This window comes from Osmerus eperlanus, chromosome 11 (assembly GCF_963692335.1).
Source record: "Osmerus eperlanus chromosome 11, fOsmEpe2.1, whole genome shotgun sequence".
Classification (NCBI taxonomy): Eukaryota; Metazoa; Chordata; class Actinopteri; order Osmeriformes; family Osmeridae; genus Osmerus; species Osmerus eperlanus.
In genome coordinates this window covers 12049182-12074626 of record NC_085028.1, presented here as the reverse complement: position 1 = coordinate 12074626, position 25445 = coordinate 12049182, and the positions used below count along the sequence as shown (strand labels likewise).

The window sequence follows — 25445 nt, the reverse complement described above, 5'->3', positions numbered from 1 at the left end:
ATTTTCCACATGCCAGTTGGGCTCTGTCCTAAATAACCACAAGTACAACCATCCTTTACATGCACATCTGTTCACCATTCCCCAGTTAATAGCACCTTTAACTGCCCTCATCTGAAAACCCTACAGCTTAGTTCATTGTGTGCTCATCTGTAAAATGCTATCCCCAAAGCTCCCTGAAAAGCCAAAGGTGCTATTCTATAGACAAACATATCATGCTAATACTGTGTCCTCTTAAAATTGTGTGTGGTGAATCTCATTTTGTACAAGCATTGTGAAGCATGGGATTCCTAACAGATGCTCCCAAAATATCCTTGGATTTGTGGAGGGATTGCTTCAAGACTGAAGGTTAATCATCAGTCATGCCTCTCTGGTGAGACCAAACTTGTAATTCACTCTGCCGAGCGACTGCTTCATCACACACTGCCTCACTACAACACCGCCACGCAGAGCCACACAAACACTTTAGTTTACAATGGCTCGAAATCTCTATTTCTGCAGCTACAGAAAACTGTTTTTTTTTTCTCACACTTACTGTTTTGATATTGTTGTTTTTAAAATGGACACATTTGAAACTACTATCCACACCATATCAAACAAACACTCAGTCCTGACAGTTGACATCAATTGCATCATGCTGAGAGGTTATTCTGGAGTATGTGAGGTCTAGGTGGGTTCACATGTCTTGAAATCTATGCTCACAGTTCACTGATAAAGCTCATTTTCAATTAACTGAGTATAAACTAATGGGATCATCTGTAGGTCCTTAAGACAATCATTAACCAGACCATTCCCTGTAATGCTTCTGAACCTACAGTACAAGCCTCGTCCATCAACCGTGCTTAATCATCTTAAAAATGTCTGACAGATATTCCCTAGTAAAAGTGAAGACCTTTAAATAAAAGGCACATACCGTGGCAACCTACATGATCATTAGAGCGACACTCCACATCAGCATAACCCAGCACACCGACTTCATGACTCACTGACAGTTCACTTCATAGGGGAGTAAAGTTACAATAGACCTGCAATCTGTAAATATGCTCGTTTGGAGTGAGCCTAACAGATAGGTATAGTTTAATAAAGGTGGAGGCTGCGGCAATACCAATGGAGGACAAACATGGCCATTAATAATTCTAAACTAGGGCAATATTTAAACATATGACACATGGGCATTTGGTCACATTTGTTATGACATTGCTGTTGTCTGGAGGTTAACAGAAGACCTTACCTCCCATGAGATGACCAGTTCATGCCTGCGGCCATTTCCCCCGCTTACATTAGCTGGAGCCACCGATGGTACTGTGTGGCACACAAGAGCAACACAAGTCTTTTAGTAGAACACTTTCTGTACATGTTAGATTATTTTAATAAGAGCTGTATACTCCTGAATGCACAAAACACTCATTAACTGTGTCTAGCTTGTTAATTGGGTTGAATAGATAAGGCTAGTATGGTATGGTATTTTTTTATTACCCTTCACCTTTGTTATTTTCATATTATAACGAGAAACTTGGAGTTTAGCGAGGCTGCATATTTGATCCAAACTGTCACAGTGAGGTGTTGTCCATAAATAGTTGATTCTGCCACATCTTTGCCTCCGGGTGTGAGTGCCTAGGTGCTTTAGCTCAAACACTAAACTTATCTAAATTCAAGTAAGCATCTTATTTTCAATGTCTAGGCCAATTAAAATGGAGAGGGTTCACAAAGGAAATGCAGCATGGTTATGAGGAGTTGTGCGGGGCACCAACTACGTACATTATATCACTTCATGTTATGGAAGAAACATTGCACTGCACAGATTTAATAATACAGCTAAAACCAGAATGTTCATCATGATTTAAAATGCCATGTTGTCCAGTGATATTGAACATAGTCTGCATCTTAATCACAACCTTAACAGAATAGTTTGGTGTAGATTGGCCATGCAGTTTTTCTGTGGCCGGGTGACTTTTACCTGCTTCTTTTGTCCTAACCCCTCTGGAAGGAGCGCTAGGGTCCCCGGTCCCAATAGCATTGCTGGCCACTACTCTGAATTCATACTCCACCCAGGGGTTGAGGTCCACAGCCATGGCTGACTCTAAGTCCCCTATGACTGGTTCTGGGTCTGTGAACAAAACACCATGGTATCTTACTTATGGAAGACATTTACATTTAGTCATTTAGCAGACGCTCTTATCCAGAGCGACTTACAGTAAGTACAGGGACATTCTCCCCGAGGCAAGTAGGGTGAAGTGCCTTGCCCAAGGACACAACGTCATTTGGAACAGCCAGGAATCGAACCAGCAACTTTTGGATTACTAGCCCAATTCCCCATATCGCAGTAATACCTATATAAGTGAATATGGGCTAATGTACTGGCTATGCACTCAGTTATATTTGTATTCACCATTTCAGAGATAGTCTCTGTAAAGCAGGGATGTGTGGATAAGCCTATATCCGCATATTGCAAATGAATAGCTGACCGAGAGAGAGCATTCATAACACAAATGAGCTAGCAGATTCTCACTGGCTTAGATCACTATTCCCCATATGTTCAGACTGGTCTGTTGCTAGCAACCTCTTATCATCCGATGCACATTACCAAGAGGCCACTCTTTCAAGCTGCTACTCAAACATGAGCTGATAACTCTGTTTGTAAGGCCAGCGAGCTAAAAGCCCCCTTTGCTTCATGCTAATCTTAACAAGTTCACCACTTACAATGTGTCACCGAGACCCTAATTGTGTTTCATCACCATTAATGTTGTTCAACAGCTGTGATGTAAGAGGAGTAATGAAGAGGGTGATATTATATATATGTGTGTGTGTGTGCGTGCGTGCGTGTATAGGGATGAATCATTATCAGGTCATACAAACTTTTATTCTCAACCATTCCCAGTATTTGCAGGACGTAAACATAATTTACAGGATTTTAGCTAGCTATTATCCTTTGACATTTCAGGGTAGTAATAGATGAGTTAGCTGTCAAGAACCAAAAAATAAAGCCTGACAGTCAAGTAAAAACTTGGTGCAGCACATTTGCAGTCCCACAGCACTCTGGATGAACAGAAGCCTGCTTTGTAATTCTTGCCAAAAGAGGTTAATTTTCCTTTACCCTTTGACACGATTTTGCATGTAATTCCAACCACTGACACCTAATATGAGCTCAATTTTTCATTAATCTCCATTGAACAACAGCCAAGTTGAAACATAAAATGACAGTTGAACCGAGGACAACAGTCCAACTATTTGAAACCTTTGCTACTTTGAGAAGAAACTGACTTCAGATTTTTGGAATCAGTGTTGAGTAAGAATGGCATTTTTTTTGCTGAGGGAGTTAGAGGACTCGTCAAAAGGAATAAATACATTAAAGGTGGTACTGACTCACCTGAACACGTAATGATATTTTCGGTAATATATGACAACAGTGACCTTGCACTTGTTAGCTCAGCTCTGTGCCTTAAGACATTTAGCAAGAGGCAGACCTCTGAGTGGACTTCTAGCCACAGCAAGTCCCCCGTTCCCCTAGATCCAGTGGTTACATTTTCCTTTCTATTGATTACCTGTTCTGACAGTCTGCCAGCCTAATGAAAATGGGCTGCGGGCCTGTAAATTATAGGTGCTGATAGGGCTGTGGTTGTCCACCCCGCGACTCCAGGACAGAGTGGCGGTGGTGTCTGTGATCTCCTCCACTATCACCACTCCTGGGGGTCCTGGGGGACCTGGTGGGGAGAGAAGAAGGTCATGAGACTCAGAGACTAAATTACAAACCTAAACAGCTGGACCACTGAGGCGAGACCTCAATGCGGCTGCACACACCCCACCAGACGAGAAAAGCAACCCAATCTCCTTTGCTGTTTAAATGAATACCGAATGAGCTGGTTCACATTACCATGTCTTTAACACGCATGGCTGCTATTAAAATCCATGCATGCAATCACGCAAGTATGCAGGGAGCAGCGAAATTAAGTGTCTATAGCAAAGACTTCAATACATTTCCCTCTTGTAATCTCACAGAACACAAACACAACGACTTACTTAACCATACCAGGATTTGGGCGGACATAGATCTCTCGCCAAGGATTACATGCTGATTAAGGGCTACTGAAGCTTTTTCTCTGGCTTTTCTGAGGCGGTTTGTCAGCTCTGTTGAGCATGATTGTGTGGCGGCAGACTGTCCTCTGTTTGATACAACCAAACATATGTTTACCTCAGCCTTCAGAAGTAAATGTAATCTGCAAGTGCAGCAAACGTCTGAGGGCTCTAGAGGTAACAGCTGTAAATGAAAAGCTGACAGCTGGTACGCCCAATGAAAACCAATGTTTTGTGTCCCCAAGAAGGGCCCATTAAAAGGTTGCATTTAAAGGTAGATTAGCATTTTAAGACATTAATATGCATTGTGTGTCACTGTGGGTAAAGCAGAAAAGGACCTCTGTTTAAAAATTGAGGACTAAGAAGTCGAGGCTCTGCTCTTATTATAAACAGCCATTAAGAAAAACATGTCATCCATCCTAACCACATGTAACTGAAACAACGCAAAATTCTGTAAGAATCTTTGAGGTCAATGGGATCATGGTCTAATTGTGTACACGTATACAGTATGACAGTATTGATAGATCTGAGGTTTCATACGTGACATTATCCTCAAAGATTAAAATGGTAAATTCCTCTGTTCTGTTTTTAAGAACCATATTCTACCCATGTAGAAAATGAGCTTCTCCTTAGAGAGAAAAGTGCAGTAACATTCTGAGCCACTCAAATGGTCTGGGCTGGGTCAACAGTTGAAATGACTTCAACACCTGACCACCTCCACCATCTTCCCTTAAAATGAGGCAGATTTCAGCACAATGCCAATCACTCCTGACCTGTCTGGTGCTGAAACACATCAACATGATATTGAGTGACGATTCCATGGGTAATCCGTGTCAAAGTTGGTTGGTTAAGTTCTGGCGTATGACTACCAACATGAGCTAACGAGACCCCTTCAGATAACAAGCTCACCTCTAACAAGCAGCTCTGCCTCCGCAAACACCGTGTCAGCACTGGTCTGAGCCCGGCAGCCATATTTCCCAGCATGCTTCAGCAGAATGCTCCTTATCATCAAATCCACCGTTGAGGACTGCTGCATGACAAGCAGGGAGTGTCACAGAAAAGTTAGAGAGAAATCCAACATCCATGTGTGCTTGACACCTAAGCAATGTGATCCTTCAAGTATATCCCATACAGGTGCATGGGGCTTAAGAGATTCCTGTTAAATTCTGATGCTTGCTCGCTATTACTCTCCTTCAGTCCCCCTGTGTTTTTTTCTGTCTCTTGAAATGAGAAACGCCCAAGGCAAGACTGGGAACAATTCAAGGTCTACAGGCAGCTGTTTAGCACATAACCTGATTAAAATTACAGACCATGAATCAAGTCGAAGTCCTCTGTGCCTGTAGAGCATTGCCACTAAAAATGCTTTGTCTCTCCAGGGTTTGGATTCTAACTGAGGACAGACCAGGATAGGAATGTCATATTTTTCAACATCTCACTTCAGGCCCTTGTGGAGAGAGTGGGACTTCACAGGAATACTGGATGTTGGGTGTTCATCTATGAGGGTGTGCTCAGTTTCTTCCTCAATATTCTGTCTCTTTGACTGCTCACTGAAAAGTATAAACTGTGGTAACAACACTGTATTGACATGAGGACTTATATTTGATTAAATATTATTATAGTTGTATACATTATTACATAGTTTATAGTAAAATTCTGATAACCTTGTAATTGCTTTAACCTGCATTTACATGACAATTCATTTGTAACCATGTTAATAATACTGGTTGTTATGTAGATACTATGTAGTTATATGGTGATTGATGTACTGTTCACTTAAGATAACATTTATATATATTGACAAATAAATTACAATTCAGGAAACTATTGAAAGAGAACATATTACATTTAAAATGATTCAATCTTTAGTATACTGCATAAGATATTTTACATTTCTTTTACCCTTATTTACAGCACATGTACTTGGGAGGAGGGAATTGGTAATGTGGAGTAACTGCTTATACATAATTCAAGTACAATAAAATATTCTTTCAATCAGTTCTGTCAAGCAGCCTGCCTCTAACTTCACAATTTGAGCTGCATTTCATTTTCATAATTTGTTTCACATAAACGTATTACTTTATAATTTATTTTATGAATTCCATTTCACATGCCGTCCTTTACATTTGGGTTTCCCAATTAATGATCTCACTCATTCGCTAAGTGCTGATTTGGAGGTAACAGTGTTGAAGTATTTGCCTGCAGAAAAAAGACAAAATGCCTATATTCCATTATTTAGAGGATAAAAACTAATTGCGTTAGCTCTGACAGGTACTGTACTGTAGGCAGGCCGATTCATTCCAATTACAGAACGAGAAATAGAAAGACTATTAACTTGTGCAGGCAGAAAGGGTACTGAAAAGCCTTGAAATGATCATCCATGCAAACAATTATGTCATGCAAAGGTTATTTGTTTTTGAACGATTAAGGTGGTAGGGGGAAGTATAAAAAAGTGCAAGAGGTCTTGTTTTTATCATTGTACAGATAAACCATTGTCCATCCAAATTGAATTAATTTGAAATAACACAAGTAACAGTCTAAATGATGTAAAGTTGCATACTGTATGCTCGGTTTGTTTGTATGAGTGTGAGTGAGTGAGCATGCACACACGTGTGTGTGTTTGTCTAGCTCAGTCTGTGGTTTTGCTCATCACTCACTCAAATCAATTGCTGGAGGCTGTGTTTACCTCCTAATTTCCCTACAAAAAGATGAGAGGGTTTCAATCTCTCCCATAATTCTTCTTAGAGAGAAAGCTTGCTTTTCCATTTTCAAATAAATGTACGAATTCAGTTGTGCCATTTCAAGATTGAATAAATGACAAGAAAAATACTCTTGAGATGGTCAGCAGTGTCTGTGAAGGGTTTGTGCATCTCCTCAATCTAGCAGCCCACTACTGCTTTAGGAGGTATAAATCACAGCAGCGACCTAACATGCGCTCTGTGCTTATCTGTGGGTTCTTGTTCACTTTGATGAGCATTACGATGTGTTCTACTGCAGGTTCTTAATCATGATGACATCTGGGGTTGCATGACCTTTCAAGAGATTGATTCTCATTCAAGTTTAACAAGTCTGCACGGTGCAACGAGTCGTGCCTAAAATCATAAACTATACTGTACAACCTCTCTTGAACCAGAGCAGTGACTATGCATGCATGAAGGTAAGGTACATTTTTTACAAAATCGATCATCTGTTCAATCAATAATAACTGCCCAATATAAGTAACCTTCTAAATTGTTGCTAAATGTGTAGCCATTACAAAGTACAATTGAATCTACATAAATGGTAAAGTCCCTTACTGTTTGGATGTATTCAAAGTGGTTGCCGTCCTGTTGGAAGTTTAAAGGTTTCTGGTTGAGGAGCCACTGGAAAGCCACATCCAGCGATGGGTCATGTGTTGCCTTGCAGCTCAAAACCACACTCTCCCCCACCGTCACCTCCACTCTGCTGGGACTAAGCTCCACACGCATGGCCTCTGAAAGCACAACACTGCTACACTGTCATGGTGCAACAATCAGACTACCCAAGGCTAATACTGAGCAGCAGCAACAAATACATATTTATTATCACACAAATCACGCAACCTTCACTTGGCCTCAACAATCAACTTTGTCCGGTACATTCTGGGGTCCTCTGATCTTGACTGTGAATGTTGCATCTATGTAACAGCCCTAACACAGTCAAGGTGTGCCCTTGTGAAATGACGTTGGAATGTGAAAGCCCTAACTTCATGGTTGAACAACCACAATAAATTCCGGTGGCGTTCCGAGCACCCAGGCAGAGGTGCGTGGAGGGGGCAGCGACGACAGAAGGTATTGTTTGCTGGTGGTTGACTTGCGCTAATTTGGCAGAAAATACAGGCCCCGTGGGCATCACTTACCTTTTACCCACAGCATGGCAGTCATCTCTGCTGAGCCAAACTGATTCTCAGCTCGGCACACATAGTTCCCCTCATCCGCTCGGCTGGAGTTAACGATTCTCAGAGTGTTGTTCCGCAACAGCATAATCCTGTCAGAAAGGACACAAAAAATCAATATAGGTATAAGAAACAAATGCATGTGTAAATTGCTGGGACACCATGTTATGAATGTTCAGTTGTTTGTAATAGTATTAATGAACATATATACACTATGTGCAAGGTCAAACAGAACAGCTTGAAAAGACAAAGGGTTTGATACTTTTAGTTAGGAACATGGGGCATTTAAAGTTTTTTTTGGGGGGGTTTAAACAATTCACATTGTATAGATTCGACAAGTTTCTTCTGACAAGAAAGTTGCACCAAGTTCTTTGAGGACACAATTGTTGGCAAGTGAATATTCCTTATAACCTTCAAGGGTACTGTGCCAGTGAGACTGAGCACTGAAACAAAAATGTTTGGCCATCTATACAAGATCAATCAACTATTTAAATTCATTAATGATCCTGATCTGCTGATAGTATTAAATAGTCCTATCTGGAAGCGGATTACTCAACAGATGCTATCAGTAAAGATAAGTATTTGCAAACAGGGTTCAATTTAAAATGTAAATTCAACAGGAAAAAGACCTAAAAAACCCCCTGAAACAATCCAAAAGCCTTCAATGGACCCAAGTAATCACACAATTTCAATGTCAATAAATACAGTAACACATTTAAATGAGTAAAGGCAAGTACTGTAAACAGGGGAGTATGGTCCACAACTTTCTACTGAAGTGTAGCTTTATGCATTATTTTTCTCATCTGACATGAACTAGGCATTTTTGAGATAATGTATATTCAAAGAAGCTATGAATCAATTATACATGTAACACGCACAGTGGTTGCATAACTGAGATTGTCAAACCTTGACAACTGTTACCGTACGTCCAATTTATAGAATGCAAAATCCTGTCAAAGCAAGACAAGCGTATCACACAGCTGTCCTCTGGAGAGAGGCAAGGGTAATGAAGAGGTAAAACAAATCTACTATATTATAACTACCACTAGTAGCCTGCCTGCTGAATTCACCAACACCACCCTCATCCCTGTTATGCTCAGGAGAACACATGCTATGAAAATACAGTTGAAACTATGCAACTTATAACGAAATTGCTAAGAATAGAGTATTCAGTAGCTAACAACATCTCCAACTTGTCAAATACACTGTGTACCAGGAAGGGAAGATGTAACCGAGTTTCTGACACCCTTCCAAGGAACTGAAGAGAGAGAGTGAGCATCTGGCTATATGGAGAAGTATATACTGAAGGGTTAGGATCAAGGATTATGGTTAGTCTATGTTCCCTTGTTAGTGTCTATGTTAAAATCCTTTTATGTTCAGTATCAATATTTTTTAAATTTCAACTGGTTCTGGAGGATGACGATATATGATACACACAAAGGAAGTGGACACCTCATCATCACACATAACCTGTGCTGTAGATTGTTGAACATTATGGAAATGGGAACCATTCATATGGCCTTCTTGTTGGCCTTCTCTTTTTGGCTGTAACAGCTGCCACTTTTCTGAGAAGGCTGTCCACAAGATTTTGGAGTGTCTGTCGGAATTTGCTTCCATTCACAAGAGCATTTGAGAGGTTAGGCACTGATTGGTGCCTGGTTTTCCATTATAATTTTCCAAATGTGTTTGGTGGTGTTTAGGTCAGGTATCTGTGCAGGCCAAGCTAATTTTTTCACACCGAACTTGACAAAACCCTTCCATATGGATCACCCTTTGTGATCTTTGCCCTGACCTAAACACCATCATACACTTTTGGGATCAAATGTAACGCTATCTGCAAGCCAGGTCTAATTACTCAACATCAGTGCCCAACCTTTTAATGCTTTGTGGCTAAATGGAAGCAAGTCCTGCATCAATTTCCTGTCTATTGGAAAGCCTTGCCAGAAAAGTGGAGGCAGTTCTGGAAACAAAGTGGGAACCAACTTCATTTTAATGTCCATGATTTTGGAATGGAAAGTTCAAGAAGCAGGTGTCTGTGTATAAAGTGTCCACACACTCTCGGCCGTAGTGTGAATATTTATTAAGTAATATATAATATCCACCCCAAAGTCAGACAAAAAGCAGAGCAAGATACACCCACACACAGAAAATCTTAGAGTAAACTGCAGCCAGAAGAAATTACGAAAATACTTCACTTACAAGCACACTGAGACCGGAAGGACAGAGATAATGTGCACCGTTGAGTATACAAGATATGCAAATGGTCCAACATGACTGAGGAAAATAAAAGGAATGTATCTAAACACCAAGATATATCCTATAAAAAAAGAATGACCATTTATAGCAGTTAGTACGTATACATTTTTTGAATCTGGTGTAATAATGGGTATTTATAAGAAAAGCTTAAAAATCTTTACATTAAAAAGATGGTAAAAACGAAGAATGTTTGATAATGTTTGTGAACATTCCATGAAATTAACAAATTATGCTATTCTTTTGTCTATCTCTTTTAAAAAAATATGCTTCGGTTTCACTTGAGCCTGCCACATAGTCTCTGACTAATGGGATTAATACTTTCCATTTACGAGACAAAAGCTCTGAACATTAGCGGAAATCCATGTTAATTACAAACCTTCATTAAGTCAGCACAGCTGTCAATGCCAGATAAACGTGGAGCTGCTTCGATTCAACCCCTGCTCATCCCAGAATTGAACTTCCTTCCATCCACAAAGGTCTTTCTTTCCTATTGCTAATGCGAGAAAATCCTTGTTGAAATCATCCTGGTCAAGCTATCCTGGTCAAGTCGAGAGAAGGATCCTCTCCCTTTATTCAGTGATGAGTAGAAATATACCCTAAATATGTCCTAACTACAGAACCTCCTTTATGCAAAATGTTATATTCGGATAATTATATATTAGAAAAGATACACGTTGACTAAAACAATGACGTCATCTTTATATTGTCAATACAAAAAGGAAAAATGTAAGGAACTTGCAAATAGAAGTTAGGCATTAGAGTATCTCTGGTACACTTCAGATATACACAAACTCTGGCCATTTGTCACCCTTTTGGTCAATAGCCTATCCCTACCCATCAATTTCATTGTAGTCACTAAAAAAAAGTACTGTATATCACAGGCTGGGTTTAATACAGCCTGGTAAGAGAGTTGGAAGCTGTTCATGTGCAGCAAGGCTTGTATTTGACAGCAAATAATCATGTGATGCTTACAATTAGCAACTTTGTTGCTAAACAAGGCCGATATTGCTTCAAGTCAGAGGGACCAGAGAAATATAATCAGGAAAAGAAAATACAACAGATGGCAGTTAATGTAAGTTAGCCACTAGCCAGCTCAAATAAATCACACTCTGAAATACATTACAATACAAAACGCTGAAACTTATTTGCTGATCCTTGAAGATGGCAAATGATCCACGAGTCAACATCTTTTGTGACACCCACATTTAAAATGAACTGTGAGTCACGAGTCGGTTTGAGTGTTTTAGTGGGAGGACTCAAATCAGACAGAATGATAATCAACTGGCTGCTCTTGTTACCGATGTGTTGACCGGATCGCCACATTTCAGCTGCTAAACAAAGGGCTTGCTCCCTCACTCACAGCTCTGGATGCACTGCACTGAGTGATAATTTCCCCGCTGTCGCTCCAGTTGATTGATGCTCCGCAACCCTGCTCACCCCCTCTGGAGCGCTACGGAGAGTTGTTTCTCATAAAAGATGATGCATCAAACCGCACAAGAAACCCAGATGCAATCACAGGGCCCTAAATTGCCAGTGTCCCTGAGACGATATGAAAAACTGCCTCGAAGGCATTGGAAATACCTGAGTTTTTTTCTTCAGAAGATGACACTTAATTTCAGAGATTGTAGTGAGATACAGACTTGTTTAAGAGACATGTAAACAATTCCTCTAAGGGTTTTCAACTAGAACAATAACATAACAGGGTTTACTTTGGTACACAATCCTGACACTATTTTAGGTAAGCAATCCCCTCTATTATTAAATTATACCATTATGAAACATCTGTTCATGTGCCACCGTAGGAATCATCAATTAGAAACATATTTCCTCTATCTATACTCAACACGTTTTTAAAACAATTTCTTTCCATGGTGTGCACCCAAATCAAAAATATACCAGGATCCCTTAACATTAGAAGTGTTCTTATGATATGCTTTTGAAATGTGCTTTTAAACCTTCTCTTTTCACGTGTCCTGGCAGGCAGAACAGGTCTTAATGTTAGTAGTGCATCAGGACCTCAGCTTCATTACCTCCTGCTGGGCTGTATCCTCCGGTCTCCTCTTCTCCATGTTATCCTTGGCTTGGGTGATGCCCTGGGCTTGCACTCCAGTGACACGTCTTTCCCAAGCGTAGCAATAATCCTGACAGGATTGGAGTAAAAGATTGGGGCTGATGCTGTAGAGAAGACAAACACAATGGTTGGTGAATTATCATAGGAAATACTAATAGTATTACCAATATGGAGGTGTATGTACTTAAGGGCATATCCAAAATAAACATTATAGGTCATATGTGGCACCTCATAACTTAACACAATTAAATAACCATAATGTTTGTACAAATACACAACCTGGGAACCAGAAAAATGTGCAAGCTTCTGTTTTATTTGCTCTGGCAGATGGGTCCTCCCAGCCTCACATTCAAACAGATGTGTGTAAAATGATGATATTTCTAATATAATTTATACAGCTAAAACAGCATGGGGTCAAATTGACCCCAAAGAACATTGAGGTACATAAAATGTGTACAGGACATTGAAAACATGTAATCATGTCAAATTCATAACTGTAATATTGTGTTAGTTATTCTAAGGACAGACTGAACTGCCATGTAGGCTAATTAGAGACTCAGTTTAGTTCACTATAGTTGGGCAGATTTTTCTACCTGCGGTAAAAATACATTCAGGCAGTATGATAAAAGTAAAATAAATATTTTAAAAAATCCAACCTCCACCTTCTGAACTTTAACATTTAAAAGTAATTAACTCCAATAATCCTAACTATCTGGAGGCAATAGGACGACACATCTGATGAGTTAAATTTAGCTAGAGCTACAGCAGCTCTTCAAATTAGACACGTAATTGCAATGCCCTTTACATAAGTGTCAAACATATCAAGATGTCTGGAATATAACACGAAAATGACAGACTGCATCATCATATTTGTACCCACATTTTCTATACACTATATTTTAGTTCACGTCCATAATTCCACTTTCACTAAAATTGTACAATAGTGGCAAAAGAAGACAGGGTAATTAACTTGTACGGCGAAGCAGCACGCAAAGGGAACAGTGTAGGAAACATCCACAGTTGGTGTGAATACTGTTCTATGTGCGTTACAGCTGTTTTAGGCATTAGGGCCATCTATACGCTGCAAGGCTTTGTCAGAACTCATTATTCAAATGTTGAGTGATGCTGTGTAGGGGATGTTATACATGATGACTATTCAATGCCAACTCTGGCTGGTGGCCAGCCCCACTGCCACGCATGCAGCAAGCCTCTACTTGTCTCCTGTGGCAGACCCCTGAAAGGCATCGATCCCCTTGGACATGGACAACAGTAATAAAACAAAGCACTTGTTGTGGGTTTTTGTGTTTGTTTTAAAATTAATAGTAAAAGTCGCCCTGCAGCTGATGGCAACACTCCCCCTGCTGCCCCCCCCCCCCTCCAACCCCTCCAACCCCTCCTCCCTTCCTCACTGTCTCCATCCCCATCACAGAAGAGCTAAATCTGGGACGGGATCACACACGTGGTCCAGCCAGGTCCCCACGTAGCCTCCAGTGATCGCTCATCTGCAGAGTGTTATTAGCCATGTAATCTGTCCTGATAGTATTTGCTTGTGGACATCTCACAAAGGACACAGGTCACTGGGATGGTAGGCCCAGGGGACATGCTTAGCAGAACATTCATCACCAGCTTCCAAATATCATCATTCTGACTGTAGATCTGGGGAAGGGGGGGGTTTGCATCTCCTAGTCATCTTAGATAAACATTATCACAATCTAGGTCTTCATGGTGCCCTAGACACTGCATTGCTGCAAACCTGCACAGCAGTTATTCCCTTACATCTACCCATGTCATAGTTCTCATGATTGCATCTATTTTAAGACAGTGTATAACATCATAAACACATCTACAACGTAAGAGCAATAAAATGAATGTAACATTTCACCCAATTATAGGTTGTATAGTTTCTGTTCACAAACAAAGGCAATAGTGTTCATTTGAAGAAGCAGAGCGAGTAACAAAGATAATAAATCAGACTGACCCACAGCAAAGGAGAAGATGGGAACACAAGTGTCACTAGATGTGTCCCAGTATTGGAGCTGACAGGGAGAAAATGAGTGCATCAACAAGGAGTGGAGGATGGAGGTGCAGTCTGATTCCTGTCAGCTGTTTAGGGCCTTAGGATTCACATAGTTACTGTCTAAAGTGAGAACAGTTTCACAACATAAAGTCTTCTTTGGTAGTGCAGTTCTTTCTGTATGGGTGGGTGTCAACCTGCCCCCACCTCTCATATGTTAAAGTCTGGAGTTTCTGGACGGACTCTCTACTTGATGGCTCTCACACCCCATTGTGTAACTTACATGGCATTGCTCGTCATATGTTGCTAAGTAAGGGTCAAGAAGTGGTCTGATTGGTTGTCCTTGTGTATAAAGGGAAATGTGAAGCATTGATCTGTGGATTCTTGATCTCCTGAGACCTTCTCCTCAGCTCTGACTATGTCCTTGTACTCTAACTCCTTACTCACTTCTTGCTTTCTCACTGATTTACAATGATCATGGTAGAGTAGGTACCAGGTTCATTTAACCTTACTTTGACACATTCTTGCTCTGATTAAACCCAAGAGTCAAATAACAGTAATTCTATTTGTATTGGCATTATTTGGTTCATGTTAATGCACTGTTCAGTTTCCCATCTTCCTTTAAACCATAGGGGAATTTGTTTTGGTTGTTTGGCCAATATTTAACCCCCTACATTTCAAAACAATTGTTTTCCAATAATCCACCATACATATGGAAGGATATAATTATTTGGATGTTCTGAGAAGCTTTTACCTACCCAATTGTGAGAATGTAACAATATAAATTGTTTGGTGGATTGAAGAATAATAGAGGGGATCCTTATTCAGTGGTTAGTTATGATAAACCCTTAAATCAACCAGCATATTGTATTTGCAGATGGTTGCATGTGGAAACTGTAAGCCATTTACACAGCAGATCTCAGAGATCTCAAGCAAAATCTCATATATTAGACTATGCTAAGAAAATTAGCAAAACCCAAGGATTTGCAAGCATAACTGATTTAAAGCATCGTAACACAATTAAAGTGTTTTCCCTGTTGTTTTCCCCTTGAGCATGTCATTGTTTTCCATTGTACCTTTGGCTAAGGGCACATTGCTCTGTGCTACTCTGTGATCCAGTCAGGCAACTCATTGGATATCACCCACAAGGGGGCCTTTTTATTCATGCCAACAACTCTTTGGGTCACTTTTAAATCAGGGACCATTGATTGCCAATCGGCCCACTTCAAGGTTTGTTTTTTTCCTTCTACATTTCTATCTCTCTGCCCGATCCGCATTGCCTAGTTCAGTGTCAAAATGTCAATACTCTTTCAGACATTCATTGTTTATACTGTGAAGATGCAAACTCAAGTGGAAAAACTGGTTATTCTACATTTACGAACAAATTGTTTTTTACATTTACATTTAATCATTTAGCAGACACTCTTATCCAGAGCGACTTACAGTAAGTACATTCCCCCTGAGGCAAGTAGGGTGAAGTGCCTTGCCCAAGGACACAACGTCTTTGGCACAGCCGGGAATCGAACCGGTAACCTTCAGATTACTAGCCCGACTCCCTAACCGCTCAGCCACTTGACTTCCCACCTGACTTTTTGTTCAACAGCCAATTACTTTTTGCACTTCATTTTGTCAACATGACAAACACCCAAATAATAACAAACACAAACAAAGTTGGAAGTGTCAGGCTTCTGTGTGAGGTTTTTTTCAAGGTCTGTCTGAACAGAAATTATGAATGTGAATGTAATGTGTCAGATCTAATCTACACACAATGGATAAATACCTAAGATCTTGAGTTCTGCACTGGAATAGATGGCACCGTATTTATTTTCTGCAACGCACTGGTACATTCCCGAGTCTGCTTGCTGCACTTTCTGGATGACCAGTTCTCCATTCACCATTTCCACTCTGCTCTGTAACAAAGATAATATTTAACTCATAACTGGCATGAAAACAATTGGACAGTGACAGGGAAGGGGAAACACATAATGTATGTATGCAGTATTTTCTGTTCTTGCGATTTGTAGCTCAATTACTATGTTTCTGGCTAACATACCTATGCATCATGGAGTTTTGTTTTAGAAACAGTAGCGTTTTGTGAGTACCTGAGGGGTGACTGGGAAACCGTTGCGCAGCCAGCGATAGGCGGGTCTGGGCTTCCCTGTGGCCTTGCACTCCCACTGGAGACGATCTCCACTATCCAGTTGGGTGTCATTAATCATGCTGATCCATTGTGGGTAGGCTTCAACGAAAAACACATGGAAATAAATGAAACATATTCAGTGGATGCAAGCACAAACACACAGCTAAAACACATGCATAATATACACAGATAGTACAACACAGTACTGTACATTACACACAGCATGACATCATGTGGCTAATTTACTTGAATTTAAAATAATCCTGATACAGTACATAGGAGTGTACATCCACTCTCCAGTTATGGCTTTACAGTTCAAACTTGTTGTGTTTCATTCAGAGTACATATCTCAAACCCAGTCGATGGCAGGACAGCATGAGTAACCTCTACCAAAGACAATGCCTCCTTGAGTTACTGCCCCTGCCCATGGCAATAAACCTCTCTGCTTGGGTGCCTGTTCTTCCTCCCGCCCATCTCCAGGGCTCATACCATGCACACAGAGCCAAGATAATGAACAGCCTCAGCCTTGGGAAGACATGATTCCAAGGCCCCTGTACTCCCTGGCAACTCCCATTCTCCGTACATCACAGAGAGAAAGGGGAGCCTAATTTGTAGCAGGCTCACGGTGAATGTAATTTGCACAGGTCATGCTGTTGTGTGAACCTTCATTGTGAGAGGGACCTCCCTGACCATAATCATTCAATCAAACCACATGAAAAAAAAGCTATCACACTGAAAGTGGCATATGCAAAGAGTAGAGGAGACCGTGCCACGCATACCAGTTCAGCTCGCTCAATGGAGGCCTCCTGTCTGTCTTGACAGACCAGGATGATGTGGAGCTCTGATGGGACATAAATGCTGCAGACTCCTCCGGCAAACCACTCACATGTGGGGACATGTGACCTTGCATTACTGCAACCAATCTCTTTCAACTAAAAGGTTTCCAACCAAGTTTATTTTTGGATGAATCATGCTGGGTCAACAGGAAATGCAAACACAATCTAATTATTATGCGTCTATACAGATTTGTTTAGAATGAAGTACTTACTTGAAAGTGACAAATGTACCTTTATATTTTTGCCAAGACTATAAAGGATATATTCTTGACAGTGAAGAGATAGGTGTCCAACATATTAGCATTACAAAAATATATGTAGATACAGATTGTAAGAATCACCAAGATCAAACCATATCACAGCCGTATACATATTTATCAGTGAAAGTGCTGAGATGGAGAACAGACTGGGACAAAAGCACAATAAAAGGCAATAGGTTAGGGAGAGGAATTTAGCCAGGGCTGCGATAAAAATCTCAAATGAAACTTACTGTAAACCTGCAGATGGCCTTTGAAGGCTGTGCCGCCCCTTGGATTCTCTGCCTTGCACTCATACATCCCTGAGTCTTCCAGCTGGATGTTGGGAATCTCCAGCACAGCCTGGGACTTTCGAAGCCGGGCCTTTTTGGGAATGTTGCCATTGATCTTCCTCCATGTGATAGTTGGCACAGGACTTGGTGGGTGGAATGGAGGATGGAGAGGGGTGGAGGAGGAGTAGGGAATTGAGGCGTGAACTTAGAACAGTCTGTACCAACACTCACTCAACATACTGTAAAGGCAGGCTGGGAAAATATAGTGCACTATTAATAATACATGCAGTATACTGTACTGTAGCATGTGTTTTGCATCCATTCACTGATATGATGGTTCTCTTAATAATTAATCACTTGTACAACCCTATCTAAGTGACTTTTACCGTTAAAAAAATAAATCTGCACATAGGTGCAAGTACACTTCAATCAATAGACATCATTAGCAATGTGTGATAAATTTGATATGATTTTATGTCTGCTATGAGTAAACTACCTCCAGTGAAAGCGGTGTACTTTAGAATGTCATTATGTTTTGCACAGGTGTGTGTAGTATATTAAAATATAATGCAAAATCAGGTCACCAGTTCTGGTCAGAATGGTTTTCATGATTAGTGTTAGACCAGTGTTGTTCATCAGTGTTTGTTGGTGATATCCCCCCTATGAATCCTAATGACAGATGGGCTGTACATGTACACAGAGGATGTCTCACTACACTTTATCAGTGCTGCACTTGTATGACAGCCCAGGTTGACAGGTCTCAGAAAGATGGAAATGTGACATTGTGGAAACCTCCAGTGCACCCATCAATCATTCAGCCGTGATGAAATTGTTACATCCCACAGCTTTTTATCTGTAAATTCGCAAGGACATGTACGCGTCTTGGCTGCTATGTTCTCTTACTGGGATTCAAAGCACGTTCAGTATTAAGCACAGCCTTAACATCTAAAAAAGCTTTCGGACCAATATTACCAAGGGATATCTTCAATCCTTATGTAATGCTGGTGAAACCTGGTCATAAAACCAGGGAGGTCAATGTCTTAGTGCTAAACATTTTCTCTTAGGAGGAACAAACTAAATGTAAATTATAAAATTAAATTTTATAGATATAAAGTATATCATGTAACATCGTAAAGCAGAATTGAAGGTACTGTATGAATATTTGAGTTGATGAATCCGAATATGAACAGGAGAGATCATGTACTGTGTCTGCTGGTCTATAATACTGTCTGCAAGTCTGTAGAACTGGCTATACAGCTGAATCCAGTCACAGCTGGACCTTTCTTTCTGATACATTTGTTTGAATTCTGAAAAGATTGCATTGTGATATAATCACATAATGAACTCCTTCGACCTATTGATAAACCTTCTGACAGCTTCCTGAGAAAGAAAGCCAAACAACTTAAAAGTTAGCTTTAAACTGCCGTGCTTTTGACAGTTACCCACACTACATTTGTTGTTGTTGCTGCAAGGCATTCACTTCAGTTTGCCTTGTCTGAATGTAGATGCTGTGGCCTTTCCACACAAAGAACACTCTGTACTGTCTACACTAGAGGGGCCATCATACATATTGATCGACAGGAGAACAAAACCAATCAAAGTTTGTTTTCAGTGTTATATAAAGACTGACATTTCTTAATAGGGTGCATTGATAAATCATTCATTTGTAGGTAAGGGGGTAAGTCACTAGGATCACCATCAGACTGAAAGCCATAATGCCCAAATTAGTCCTGTGATGGGAGAACAGGGATCGGTCTGAATAAGTTTGTCTGTTTGCTCAGCCTCCTAAAGCCTCTGCTTATTCTAATGGGAATAAGTAAGGCATGAGGCTGTGCGGCCCACTATGTCTATATGTTTAGGAAATGACTCATTATTCTAATGCTGATAATTAATTGTAAATGACTTTTGCTCCAAAGGAGCCCCTTGAAAGCTTTGTAAACAATTACAAGCTCCTTGCAATTCCGTATATTAGAAGCTGTTTGCACTTAAGATGTGATTCAGCAATGAATTATTCATATCAAATAATGATAAACAATGAAGTAGGGATGATACAGGATTATGGAGTGAAATGAAAATTGCATTGCGTTATGCAAAACACATTAGCTTTGAGTAAGAGATGAACCAAAAAATAGATGAGTCTTTCACTTATTCTCTTGTCATCATCGTCTGAGGAGTTTTAGCATTCTTGAATTTTAATTTTCAAACAAGATGGCTATAACATCATCAAAGTTTTCACATTGTGAGAGATGCAGTCAATCCAATAAGCTTATGTGTAGATTCACCAACACAAAACTACAGTACAACCTTGCTTTTCAGATTACTTTTTAAACCAAGAAACCAGCTAGGATGACTAATTTTAGCAACCATGAACAAGTACCCTGGACACAATGCTGCTGACAAATGTTATTTTCCCTCCTGGCATTGCACGAGTGGTGGCCAGTTTCATTTTTCAAAGACCTAACCTTGGCCCTCCACACACATAACAGATATTAAAAGCACCCTGCAAACACGGGCATATTACTGGCTCTCTATTATCAGAACACATTGCTCCCCAGGGCTGAGTTCCCTCTTCATTTCTATCCTATAAGCCCTAACATGCCATCAAGTAGGCTAGCTATGATGCTTTGCAGTGCTCTATAGTCATTCAAATCCAGCCGGAAGACTATTTCTGCATTAGAGGGATAGTGGTCCTTCAGTGGATCAAAATAATGAGAAAAGGGTTCCCATTTGGTTGAGATAACACATGTCTGAAACATTACTTGAGAAGGGTGTTAGCCATACCAATGATGGCCCACCAGTGAAAGTGGTGCTGTACCTGGAGGTTTCTATAATTTTACCATAAATAATAAAAATGTATGTCCACAAGGATTTGCTTGCTTGCTTACTTACTTCCCCAGGGCAAAGCACTCCAGTCTCACAGTCACTCCTTTAGCAGCCAGAACAGATGTAGGAAAATGCACCTCAATTTTCGGCTCATATTCTCCCATTATACCTGGATGACAAAGGGAAAAGAGAATTAAGTTCGCAGAACAAGAGGACATAGAAGCTCACACTACCTATGCACCCACCTTTAACTTGTCAGACTGAGACCAATGTATTTACTGTAATCACTATTTGTAGCTTTCCCACCCAATCCCTTACAATAGCACAGATGTAAGCCAAAATGCAGCCACACAGAAAACAAAGTGCACCGGGTTGTAGATGCTGATCCAAAGTGCCTGAGGTGCCCTGGCGTTAAGAGGCCTGCTCCGGTCTCGCAGCGCACACGGTACACTAAATCATGCAGTTCACCGGTCTGGGACTGCACATTACTCACACCGTCTGCTGCTTATGCCAAATAATCCACCTTGCTGTCTTCCAATCGCTCCCTGTTACACTATCCTCATTAATTATGTGTCCAAGCAAACAAAGTGTGCCCCAGATTAACAAAAAGTGCACTTTTATGAATTCGTTTCTTGGGGAAAACCAGCACAGTGAATGCAGATGACGAAACATTATACAATGACATATACTTAATACAAGAAATGATGAATACATTTTTTTTCTAAATTCTTTCTTTCTTTCTAAAATCTTTCTGAAGCCACCATGTATATTGGTACCGTTGTGCATGTATAGCAACACAACAGAAAAGGCTTGGAGTGGGATTTACAGTGAAGCCTAGGTTTTATTTATTCTGTTCAACATACAGCACTTTGTCACAGGCTGTTGCTAGTCAAAGTGAGCTGAGGAGCCCTGAAGGTTACATAACACAGCAGCTCTACAGCAGCTAGTTTAAAACCATGTTGCTGCGTGTATGGATGATCCTGGTCCTAATGTATGGCACAACAAACCCTTAACATCCCATGTTCATCCAATGTTTTCTCAGATATAAGTATTTATATTTAATGAGCAATTAAAAGAAACAAATTGTGCCACAAAGGTCACAGGGGAAAATATTCTTTGTCTCTATTGTAAAATAATCAATAAAACTGATTCCAAGACAACTAAGAGCCACTTCAGTTGTCCCCCCCTCCCTGTCTGTCCCAGCCAGGGGACATGGTGTCTTTGTTTATTCAACTGAATTTTAAAGGTCCATCTATATCCATTTGCAACAAAGAAATATCATATGGCATTGAGCAAATTTGAAATAACAAAGGAAAACACTGCCATCCAGGACCTAATTACCATTATCCGTCTTATTAAATGGGAGATTGTGTTATGAATTTTACATGAGAGTGTGTCTCTTTGCTCAGGCATTTTAAATACTACTACAAACACTGCATGAGCTGGCAAGCTTGAGCATGTTTGCAACAGCACCACTCATGAATTCACATTGACCTTATCAGACAATTTACAGTACCTGAATGATGGTCGCTTAGATAAATGACCATGTCTAAATTACATTTGGCGAACCGCAATTTCACATTCCACATATTGAACCAGCTGTTTGGCACACCTTGTCATGAGATGGAGATGAAAACCAAGCAGTAAAAAGAATACACTGTCTGTACACAATACATTTTACGATGTTTGTTGCAAGGAACTTTTCAGATTCAATCTCATTTTACACATTTACGGCTCCAAAGCAGCCCTTCGCATTTAATGAATTTGCTATATTTCACTGGTTCATGCCAGAGTACATTCAACATCAAACTTGTGATGTGCCTGCAGTGTGTTGTAATATATTGTATATAATTTGACTGTCTAGGATTTTTGTACTAAAACATGACCAACCTACATTTGTGGTCAGGCAGTTTATTTTATGTTCCAATTCCATGTATTTACCCAATTCCCTGTATTTACTATTTTTTTGTGTGTTTTGTGCCATGTTCAGACTAAATTACACCGTAACGTATGGTTGGAGCTCTGCCAATTCCTGTGTGATGGAAAACAAGACACATAAAACGTCAAGTCAAAGAAATTCAACCTAGACATACCTGCCCTTTTCAGCTAAGGGTGAGATCAGATCATTGTCAACAACATTGATGACAATGTTGAGTTTTAAACTACGTGATAATGTCCAATGTACTAATACTGTAAAATTAAAAATTAATTTTTTTTTTTAACAGAGGTTAATACATAAAGCCCTTCCATCAGATACCAACATTGTATATTTTGAAGTATGACATACAAAATGTACCCCTCTGGGCACAAAATAGTGCCTCAATATGCCGTTAATATGAAACCACAGTGTGACATTGTCGCAAAGGTTGCGAGAAGGGGGATCAAACCATGTTTGGCTGAAGCACTTTTCCTTTTTTGGACAGTCATTAATCACATGCTAGGTCAACTGATGGGTGTACTGTGTATGTGACATGGTGTACATACAGCATTGTGTAGTAAATAGCAAATAGTATTAAATAGCATTTTCACATGCAGTTATAATACATCAATATTATATTTTTCTGTAAATATAAAGCAAATTAAGGCTTTGTGTTTTAAACTAGTCTACAAATAACTACATTATCTACTGACTATCATTATGTTAATATGTCTTCCACAAAGGAGGTAATCCATCCAGGACCCTATAGGTGCTATAATCCTTAGATGTTCCTGTGGACTGTAGTTCAGTGAAGATCCATGATTTAGCGTAGGGTCTCATGAAGCCCAGAAGCACAGAGGTAGCTTTGATTAAGAGAGTCAGAGCAGGAGCAGGACAGGGGGGAGCCGCACACAGATCCAGCATGAACTACCTAGTTTCTAATTATCCATTACTTTCAGAGGGACACATTAAGTGGCTTCTGATTGGTTGAAATCCAGCATTGAAGAAGCACACAGCTTGTGAGCTCTGGGGATTTTCTTGTGAGGTGTGCCAATGTAATTTACAGCCTTTTAGACCCACATTCGCAATACATACGGCTGCTATATGTGAGAATCCCAAAACCACGCCTGCCAAGAAAACGTGTGTTGTAATGAGTTCACGGCTGAGTGGAGATTTGAATTGGCCAAACTTATGTTCCAGGTGAGAGAACCCTCCCTCAACCTATTAAGATTTCCCAAAGCCCAAAACAACATCAAAACCAAAATAAAGTGAAACTTCTGGGTACAACAAAGTAAATTGTTCTCCACCACCTGTGGTGAGAAAACAACTGCTCTGTCGATATGTTTATGGTATCATCAAGTCGTGAACATCTTATAATTTCCTATCTTTGTTAATGAGAGGAACAATCTTATTTGCAGAGGTAAAATGCTTAACGCTATGTCTGTCTCTAAAGAGTGTTTCGCACAACATGGCTATGCAAATTGAAAGGAAAACATAAGCTTGCTGGAGGGGACGTTGCTCTGGATAGACAAATATGTGCTGCAAAATCCACCTCAACAAGATTTCCATGGGCATAAAAGTCCTTTCACAGCTGCACTGGGGAGGCATTCTCAATCGCCGTCTGAAACCTTGACAATGACAAGCACCTGTGCAGGGTGATGGACACTCTTGTGTAGTCAGATGTGAAAAGGCTATGGGTGAACGATGTACCTGAATCCAACAGCTCCCTCCTACAGCTCCTGGGAGGCCAGTATAAAAGAGTGAAATCCCATCCACATTGAGGACCATTGATTCAGTTAATTTTATGCCAGGAAACTGATTTCCCTGATGGGCAGTTTCACCGAAGCACATTGTCAGTGGAGAAAGCACTCCACAGTAATAATAAAGCTTTGCACACTATCTATTTAGACAGCGTTTAGAATTCATGACACTTTCCCTACCAAAGCCCTCTACAAATGCAGGAAAAATATGCTCTTATGGCTAAATACATGAATGTAATGTAAACATATTAAACACTACACCACTTGTGGCATGTGTGCTGCCTAATGTGCAAAAGGAACCTTGGGGTTACCATGGACGACGAGCTCTCCCTCACGGCCCACATTGCTGCGGTCTCCCGGTCGTGTAGATTCACCCTCTATAACATCCGGAAGATCAGGAGATACCTGTCTGAGCACTCCACCCAGCTGCTAGTCCAAGCACTTGTCCTCTCCAAGTTGGACTATTGCAACTCGCTGCTCGCTGGTCTCCCAGCATGTGCAACCCGCCCTCTTCAGAGGATTCAGAACGCAGCGGCCCGCCTGGTCTACAATCTACCCAGACGCTCCCATGTTACCCCACTCCTCATCTCTCTCCACTGGCTACCTATCATGGCCCGTATCAGATTCAAGACCCTGGTATTGACCTTCCGAGCAGTGAACGGGACTGCACCCGTCTACATCAAGTCTCTCCTGCAGCCTTACACCCCCACCCGTCACCTACGGTCTTCTTCAGACAACCGCCTGGTGGTCCCACCGCTCAAGACCGCCCGGTCCCAACACAAGCTCTTCTCCTGTCTGGCCCCCCAGTGGTGGAATCAACTCCCCACCTCCATCAGAGACACTGACTGTCTCTCCACCTTCAAGAAAAGGCTCAAGACGCACTTGTTCCGGGAGTACAACGGTACTTAGGAATGGTTCGCTTGACCCGATGTTAGTTTCCTCAAGGATCACAATGACTCTTGCTTAGAGACTTGTTGCTCTTGTGGTTAGTGGTAACTGACTTAAATTTTTGTACTCGCTGTGATATATTGTTTTTATTATTGTTGCTTGCTTTTTCCACAGGTACACTTGCACTTATAGCAGTTCATGTTGTTTAATTGTAACTTGTTTAACTACATGC

At 40.6% G+C, this 25445-nt stretch overlaps 1 protein-coding gene across 1 annotated transcript in view; it reads right to left on the bottom strand.

The window, feature by feature from the left end:
* The window catches only part of cntn5 (contactin 5), a 73633-nt gene that overhangs the window by 6791 nt on the left and 41397 nt on the right, over positions 1 to 25445 (bottom strand). The window contains exons 8-18 of the mRNA XM_062473124.1: positions 20714 to 20816; positions 17786 to 17967; positions 16422 to 16558; positions 16100 to 16229; positions 12265 to 12409; positions 7943 to 8070; positions 7362 to 7537; positions 4978 to 5098; positions 3540 to 3698; positions 1955 to 2104; positions 1229 to 1299 (exon numbers count right to left, since the gene is read on the bottom strand). Coding sequence (XP_062329108.1) covers positions 1229 to 1299; positions 1955 to 2104; positions 3540 to 3698; positions 4978 to 5098; positions 7362 to 7537; positions 7943 to 8070; positions 12265 to 12409; positions 16100 to 16229; positions 16422 to 16558; positions 17786 to 17967; positions 20714 to 20816 — 1502 coding nt within the window. The remainder of the gene's footprint in view (positions 1 to 1228; positions 1300 to 1954; positions 2105 to 3539; positions 3699 to 4977; positions 5099 to 7361; positions 7538 to 7942; positions 8071 to 12264; positions 12410 to 16099; positions 16230 to 16421; positions 16559 to 17785; positions 17968 to 20713; positions 20817 to 25445) is intronic.